The sequence below is a fragment of the Archocentrus centrarchus genome, chromosome 5, assembly GCF_007364275.1.
Source record: "Archocentrus centrarchus isolate MPI-CPG fArcCen1 chromosome 5, fArcCen1, whole genome shotgun sequence".
NCBI classification, from domain to species: Eukaryota; Metazoa; Chordata; class Actinopteri; order Cichliformes; family Cichlidae; genus Archocentrus; species Archocentrus centrarchus.
The window spans coordinates 35,830,500-35,839,154 of record NC_044350.1 but is presented as its reverse complement, the minus strand read 5'-3'; the positions used below and the strand labels follow the sequence as shown (position 1 = coordinate 35,839,154).

Here is an 8,655-nt window from a genome sequence, read left to right as displayed (position 1 = left end):
TCCTCAGGCCCAAACACACAACAAACAGCCTGAGGAAAAGATGAGCAGACAGCATCATCACACACAGAACTAGATTCTGCAAAAGCTTCTTCCCTGCCACAGTCAGACTGATGGCAGAGCAAAGGACTGCTCACAGCCAAAATCCACTGTGCAGCACTCCTCACACAGCTAAAACCTCATGTGCAACATTTTGTTTATTTATTCACTTATTAAAATAACACTTGTTGGTGCAATATCTGTCAGGTCTGCATGTGCAATTTATACTGTGTTCTTTGTAACACTAAGTGTGCAATAACCGCTGTTCAGTATCCATCAACCTTCCAACTTAAGCAACTGTTTTTGTGTTTTTGTATATGTGTGTATATACATATATATATGTAAATATTTACATATTTTATTCTATACCTTTTATTTTATATTTTATTTTTATTTTTACATTATTATTTTTTTTATTCTACACTCCTACCCAAAAGCTCTGCACAAGAATTCCTATGGACCCAAACCTTGCGTGTGAGTACAAACGGCAAATAAAGTCTGGAAGTTGAAACCTGCTACCAGCTGATTCCTCCCAGGTTTCTATGTTTTCAATTATCGAACAGGAATGACACAAACAAACGGAGTAAGGAGTCCAATTATTAAATTTAATAAAGCCATTTCAAACAGTTTCACAGATTAATCCGGGTCAGGACTGCATGCCATGCCAGTGGGTATAACGTGAAGTGCTGGCACAGTCTTTTTCAGCTCACACAGCTCACACGGATTTTATGTTAAAACGGCCTGCCATACACACACACTTGTGTGGTCTTTTTCTTGACTCTTTAAATGTTCAATAAAGGCTTTTCAGAAAAAAAAATATTATTTTGACAGGAAATGCATCCAGAGGAGACACGGGCAATCAGCGCAGCGGAACCATGGAGGACTTCCTGTTATTGTGCAGCAGCTGCCGCAGGGGGTAAGGGAAAGAAAAAAAAAGCCCACGGAGGTAAATCAGACGTTTGTTATCGGGTACGAGTTTCAGACGCGTTGGGAGGAGGAGGAGGAGGAGGAGGAGGAGGAGCAGGAGGACGAGGGTCCTGTCGGAACCTACTGCTGTGTCCGCGGCGCTCCGTCGGAGTAGTTTGAGCGGCACACCGCGGTGACGGCTCGGAGCAGCTGAAGGTCTGCGAGGAAGATGAGCACCAAACAGGTGACCTGCAGGTGAGCGCATATCTGCGTGTGTGTTTCACCTGTCTGAGGGTCCGCGGGTCCCGCGCTCCGCGTGCGACCCGGATGTCCGGGGACCATTGGCCTCGTGCTAATGTTTTTAGCTGTTAGCTTCGCTTTCATCTGCCTCAAGTCTCCTAATCAGCGCGGGGGGCAGACTGATCAGCAGTCGGGGCTCCAGGTGTGTCTAAGGAACTCCTGAGACTTACCTGAAACTGGTCCGCGTCTCCGGATCAACGCGCTTCATTTAAAGCCAGAGACGGAACTGCTGCTCCACCCACGGGGGGGCGACTCACCCGCTCCTCCTACGGGGGTGAGGTGGTGGTGGTGAGGGGTGTCAGACCAGTGGTCAGGGGATTAAAAGGTTCCAGAAGGCAGCTGATTGAGTTAAACTTTATTAACAACCACAGGAACACAGGAGGCCAATCTCAGTTTGGCCTCACCGTGGTTGCTAGGTTACAGGAGGCAGAATGTAAACAACGAAATGCCCCCAACCAATCAGAACGCTTCGTGGCTGCAGCTGCAGTTCCTTTGATGTCCATCAGAGGCTCCAGCAGTGAGGATCTTATATTATTTTTCACTGTATTATTGTAGAATTTTTACCTTATTATTTGTAGGGACTATTCACAATTATCAACATTTTCCAGAGCGTACAAAGGGTAGGGGGGGGCACCCAGAGTACGCTTTTCAAATGTTTAGCAAATGTCGGTCTGTCAGTGTAATTTGAGCGCCGATGGTCGAGGCATCCACACCACTGCACCATTCTGTGGTCTGCAGCAATATGGCCTCCGGTCTATTGGATCAGTTCAAAGGCCTCATTGAATTCTCTAAAATAGGCCATCATCATTCACAAAATGACTCTACTGACGATATTATACAGGAAGAAGCTGTGAGTGCAGCGCAGCAGGTGTGGAAAGCAGCCAAAGCCGCTGGAGATAAATTCAACAAGAAGTGGAAGCCTCGTTCCAAAAATGGAAACCGTACGCAGTAAACTGCAGAAAACGGTGATGAATTTGACCTGTTTTCATCTATGCTGGCCCGGATATTTGTGCGTAATCTGGCGATCTGTGGCCGGCACTGTTGCCAACTTTTGTGCAACAAAACTCGTTGTTGGCTGTCTCAAAAATCGCAATAAGTCACCAAAGGATGAATCGAGGTCCGGGTCCCCAGCACACACATGGCGTAGGAAGTGACGCAGTACGAGCGCTGGATGTACACAAAACACAGTGACAGCGGCGTTTTCAGGTTTCCAGTTTTGTAGGGTTTTTTTTTTTTTTGGCATGTTTTATCTTTGCTTATATCGGTAAATACACAGGTGCACAGGATTTATGAAGGGCTTATACAGGGGTTGGACAATGAAACTGAAACACCTGGTTTTAGACCACAATAATTTATTAGTATGGTGTAGGGCCTCCTTTTGCGGCCAATACAGGGTCAATTCGTCTTGGGAATGACATATACAAGTCCTGCACAGTGGTCAGAGGGATTTTAAGCCATTCTTCTTGCAGGATAGCGGCCAGGTCACGACGTGATGCTGGTGGAGGAAAACGTTTCCTGACTCGCTCCTCCAAAACACCCCAAAGTGGCTCAATAATATTTCGATCTGGTGACTGTGCAGGCCATGGGAGATGTTCAACTTCACTTTCATGTTCATCAAACCAATCTTTCACCAGTCTTGCTGTGTGTATTGGTGCATTGGTGCATCCTGATATACGGCACCTCCTTCAGGATACAATGTTTGAACCACTGGATGCACATGGTCCTCCAGAATGGTTTGGTAGTCCTTGGCAGTGACGCACCCATCTAGCACAAGTATTGGGCCAAGGGAATGCCATGATATGGCAGCCCAAACATCACTGATCCACCCCCATGCTTCACTCTGGGCATGCAACAGTCTGGGTGGTACGCTTCTTTGGGGCTTCTCCACACCGTAACTCTCCTGGATGTGGGGAAAACAGTAAAGGTGGACTCATCAGAGAACAATACATGTTTCACGTTGTCCACAGCCCAAGATTTGCGCTCCTTGCACCATTGAAACCGACGTTTGCCATTGGCACGAGTGACCAAAGGCCGTGTATATTGACCCTGTGGAGCTCCCGATGGACAGTTTTGGTGGAAACAGGAGAGTTGAGGTGCACATTTAATTCTGCCGTGATTTGGGCAGCCGTGGTTTTATGTTTTTTGGATACAATCCGGGTTAGCACCCGAACATCCCTTTCAGACAGCTTCCTCTTGCATCCACAGTTAATCCTGTTGGATGTGGTTCGTCCTTCTTGGTGCTATGCTGACATTAGCCTGGATACCGTGGCTCTTGATACATCACAAAGACTTGCTGTCTTGGTCACAGATGCACCAGCAAGACGTGCACCAACAATTTGTCCTCTTTTGAACTCTGGTATGTCACCCATAATGTTGTGTGCATTGCAATATTTTGATCAAAACTGTGCTCTTACCCTGCTAATTGAACCTTCACACTCTGCTCTTACTGGTGCAATGTGCAATTAATGAAGATTGGCCACCAGGCTGGTCCAATTTAGCCATGAAACCTCCCACACTAAAATGACACATGTTTCAGTTTCATTGTCCAACCCCTGTATATAAAATGAAGAAATAACTTGTTCTTACCCTCCTTAATAAAGAATATATTGCAGCGTCTGTTAAGATGTTGAAGAGATTGCCAGCAAATGTTGCCCTTTTATTAAAAATTGAATGGTTGCTGTGTGCCGCAGCAAAACAAAAAACAACAAAACGGGACTCCAGCGCTGAATCTCCCTCCCCCTGACGTGCAGACACGTTTAAGTACGAACAAAACTGTGTGAAATGACAGAACCATCTAGCTGTCTAATATATAGGTATATCTGTTCATTACAGGGTGTACCCTGCATCTCTTTGACAGATGGGATAGGCTCCAGCCCTCCCGTGATCCTGAAAAGGATAAGTGGAAGAGAACAGATGGATGGATTTTCATAAGTGCAACAATACAATGTTTTAATAGATAGGAAAGAGAATATTTGATACCAAGATCTCCAGAATTTTTTAACACCAGGATGTGTTTTTAGAGAAACCCCCAAGAGATACGGGAGGAAAAAAACGGGAAAAAGAGAGAGAGATGTACACACACCCAGCTTGAGCTTTTATTTTATGAATATATATATATATATATATATATATGATATAGATAAACAGGAGTGTGTCCTCCATCACTGTGGTTGTTTATGAGCTGAGAGGAGAAGGGGGCGGGGCAGCGCTGTGTGTGTTTGTGGCGATCAGTGAAGCAGTGATGGCGAGACAGTCAGTCAGGTTCATTCCTTCATGCCTGTACAGTTTTGGTTACGGCCAACAGGAACCGCGCAATTATAAATTAAAGGCGACGTTTGCTGTAATCTCTCACCGATCCTTTCAACATCCTGACGGACACTGCCGTATCAAGATTAACGTGGAAGCGCACGGCCTAAAATTAAAAAAAATTTTGGGAGATCTCGCAAAAGTACATCTCTTTTTTTTTTTCTTCTATGTCCCTTGTGGGGTTCCATAGTTTTAATGCTTCGTATTATATTACAGTACCAAAGAACCAGGTGAAATTAAATATGAAAAAACATCAACATTTTCTTTGTACACTTTTGGGGGGGGGGTCTGAAAAAGAGCACGCTTTGTACACTTTGGAAAATGTTGGAAATTGTGAATCATCCCTTACTGTATTATTATAGGGTCTTTATTATTTTCTTTATTATTGCGGGGAAGGAAGGATGAAAACATCGGTCTCACTCAGACAAAATTACAAGTGGAAAAACTTTATCTAAATAAAATCAAATATCCGAGTTTTTCTGAACCTCAGATAAAAAAATCATATTATAATATAAATTATGAAATAAAAGATAAAAACCTTTGATGTGTTCATCCAGAATGCAACTGAAAAAAGTAAACAAATATCAGACTCCCACACTCCTGTGCATCAGACGCCATCTCTCCTCTGCCTCCTCCCTCCACCTCTCGACCCCGGGGGTCTCCTCCTGGTGGGATATTCTGATTGATCAGAATCTAAAGTAAACGCTAATAATATGAGATAAAAGGGGAAACTGTGAGCACGATGTGTGGAACGGGGTTGGCTCACAGGTGTGCTGCTTTTCAGGTACTTCCTCCATGGCGTGTGCAGGGAGGGCAGCCGCTGCCTCTTCTCTCACGACCCGAGCACCAGCAAACCCTCCACCATCTGTAAGTTCTACCAGAGAGGAGCATGCGCCTATGGAGAGCGCTGCAGGTAATGCCCCGCCCACCTCTCACCTACAGCATGTGTGTCACGGTGACTTACATCGCTTTCTGTTTGCGCTACAGGTATGATCACATCAGGCTGTCATCCAGAGGAGGAGGAGGGGGCGGAGCTTCAGAGAACCTGACAGGAGGAGGAGGAAGCAGGGTTGGCAGAGGCGGAGCCAAGAAGACGCTGGTGCTGAGAGACAGAGGTGACAACACTTGATGAACCGCTTTTTATAGAATGACAACGGTCATCACAGGTAACCTCTCCCCCTTTGTGTCTTCTCAGTGCTTGGGGTCGATGACACGTTTGGGAGTCCATCAGAGAGCTCAGGGTCAGAGCTCACGGCAGCGGCGGCTCCTCAGTCTTATGTGGACGCCATCAGGACAGGTCTGGATGCCTCAGCCCAGGAACAAGGTTGGTATCGAGAATTCTCGCTTATGATTGTCTCTGATTGGTAACGTGATGATGTTTACCTGTGCTCTCTGTAGCTCCTCACCCAGGAGGCGGAGCCTACCCAGACCTCCCCCAGCTGTGTCCCTATGCTGCCACCGGCCAATGTGTCTTCAAGGACAGCTGTACGTACCTCCATGGCGACCTGTGTGAGGTGTGTCGCCTGCAGGTGCTCCACCCCCACGACCCCGAGCAGAGGAGAGCGCACGAGAAGGTGTGCATGTTCATGGCGTTTCAGTGGGATGATGTCACATCACCTGAAACATGCCGTTTGTTTGTTTGGATCAGGGCTGGGGCTAACGTGTCAGCAGGTACACCAAGCTTACAGTCGAGCCTTCAGGGTGTGGAGTCGCTCTGCTCACCTGGTGACCATCAGTTACCATGGTGAAGCAGGTGATGATCAGCCTCACCTGAGCAGCAGCGTCTCAGGACGTTCTCAGACCCAGGACGATTTTGGTCTCCCGGCGCTCATAGACAGAGAACATTGATAACCGAGAGGAATGAATCCACTTTTCTTCCTTTGAGCAGAAGCAGAGTGTTTATAGGACGCAGATGTGACGGATGAACTCGTGAAGTAACTTTTTTTTTCTCAATTTTTGGCCGCAGCGGCTTTTTTTAATCTGTGGTAGAGAGAGACAGGACATGGGGGAAGACACGCGGGCAAACTGGCGACAGGCCGGGACTCGAACCTGCGCCACCTGCACCTGCTTCACCACTAAGCCACCCGGGCACGCCCACTCTGCAGACCTTTTTGTTGGTTAGTGGCTGCCGTAGGTCAAGAAGAAGAAGAAGAGTGAAAGAATGCGTCAGACCCTCCATTTCATCTGAGCATGCTCAGATCCTGAAGCAGAAAGGGTTAACAGAGGAAGCTGATAAGGTTTGGGTTTGTTGAGCACAGAAAACCTGGATTTGTTGAACTTGTTTTGCAGCTACAGCAGCAGAACTGCTGCATGACCTCTGCGTGCTGATTCAGTTTGAGCTGCGACTCTGGTGTTTACGGAGAATTTATTTTCTGGTTATCAGAGGCAGCAGCAGCTTATTCAGACCACGTTAACCTTCACAGGCTGCTGAGTAAATAACACGGGAATACTGAGGAAGCCCACATGTCTGTTTTCCACTAGCACTTGAACGCACCCTCAGAACCACAAACGTGACATGATGCGTGCAGGTGTATTTAATGATCTGTATGTGAGCACATGTTTCTGTAGGTATTCGATTCTCTGAAGTTAAAAATGTGTGTTAGTGTTACAAAATCACACACAGATCATTGCACACATTTGTGATTGTCCCCACAAACATCCACACTCCAGCGTGTTCATTTAATAACAAACACAGAATCGGATCTTAGGTGAATTCATGTTGGAATGTACTGCAATATTTGATCATACGCCTCCTAATTTTAATTTGTTGAACTGGTTCTCTTTACGTCCTCTCAGGACTTCACTGTGAAAGCAGACAGATGTTCCTGCAGCTGTAAATGTGTCGGTGTCTGTTTGTGTGTGTCTGTCTTTAGATATGTCTGCTGGCCTTCGAGGCCGACATGGAGAAGGCGTTCGCGGCTCAGCTCAGCCAGGACAAGGTGGGTTCAGTCCTGTCTGGTTTGGTTGACTTGGTGACCTCAGCATTAATTATTTACCTGTTGTTCAGGTGTGCTCCATCTGCATGGATGTGGTGGTGCAGAAGGCAAACCCGTCTGACCGCCGCTTTGGCATCCTGTCCTCCTGCAGTCACATCTTCTGTCTGGCCTGCATTCGAAAGTGGCGCTGCACCCGAAACTTCCACAACAAGATCATCAAGTAAGACTCTGTCAGCACCAGGGTCAGGGTCCGGGACTGGGGCCGGGTCGGGGTCAGAGTCAGGGACCGGGTCTGATGGGGTTTGACAGCCTCTCTGTGCCTTTCAGGTCGTGCCCACAGTGTCGGGTCATCTCAGAGTTCGTCATCCCTTCGGTGTACTGGGTGGAGGACCAGGATGAGAAGGACCACCTTATTGAACTCTTCAAGTCTGGAGTCAGGTAACGGCCTCTCTGTGCCACGCCCACCTGCTCTCAGGTGCTCGTGGATCCAAAAATCTTCCAGGAGATGTTTTCAGTCCAGATGAGTGTGACCTTTGGTGATAAATGTTTGAAGCTCAGGTGTCTTCATACACTCTGTGTGTGTGTGTGTGCGTGTGTGTGTGCAGCAAGAAGGCCTGTAAGTACTTCGATCAGGGTCGCAGCTCGTGTCCTTTTGGTGGGAAGTGTTTGTACCTCCATGCCTTCCCGGATGGAACTCGGGCGGAGGCCGAGCGCCCGCGGAAGCAGCTGAGCTCCGAGGGGAACGTGCGGGTCAGTTTAAGTTCTCGTGCCCATGAGCTGATGGATGCTGGGTGTTGTAGTTTCCAAACGCCATCTCTCTGTTTAGTTCATGAACAGCGTCCGCCTGTGGGACTTCATTGAGGAGCGCGAGCAGCGGTCTGTCCCACACCTGCCGTCCTTTACTGATGACATCACAGAACTGAGGGAGCTCTTCATGCAGATGTCGGGGCCGAGCCACGAAGACGAGTCGGAGACCCCGCCCGCTGCTGACCAGTAATCTCTATGGTAACCTGTGCCGGATCCACATCAGATCATGTCATCACACTTTGTGTTCGCAAGTTTGATTCCCGAGAGGTGACGGCAGTTAATTTATTGTGTACATGAGTAAATACAGTAAATACAGTCTGAGTGAAGACGAACTTTGGTGTGGTGGATTTATTTTCGGGGGGGC

The 8,655-nt window shown here is 47.4% G+C and overlaps 1 protein-coding gene across 1 annotated transcript; it reads left to right on the top strand.

The window, feature by feature from the left end:
* The first annotated feature begins 1,047 nt into the window (after positions 1–1,047).
* Positions 1,048–8,606, top strand: mkrn2 (makorin, ring finger protein, 2). Its single transcript, XM_030729216.1, has 10 exons — positions 1,048–1,197; positions 5,333–5,461; positions 5,536–5,663; positions 5,744–5,872; positions 5,947–6,122; positions 7,422–7,487; positions 7,556–7,704; positions 7,812–7,922; positions 8,090–8,234; positions 8,311–8,606. Exons 1-10 carry the CDS (start codon positions 1,172–1,174, stop codon positions 8,479–8,481), a joined length of 1,230 nt encoding a protein of 409 aa, XP_030585076.1. The 5' UTR covers positions 1,048–1,171; the 3' UTR covers positions 8,482–8,606.
* Positions 8,607–8,655: the final 49 nt, after the last annotated feature.

Coding starts and splice junctions, on each gene's coding strand:
- mkrn2 (XM_030729216.1), top strand. CDS start 1,172: ATGAGCACCAAACAGGTGACCTGCAG. Junction 5,664..5,743: donor GCTGGTGCTGAGAGACAGAG/GTGACAACACTT, acceptor GTGTCTTCTCAG/TGCTTGGGGTCGATGACACG. Junction 7,488..7,555: donor CTCAGCTCAGCCAGGACAAG/GTGGGTTCAGTC, acceptor CCTGTTGTTCAG/GTGTGCTCCATCTGCATGGA.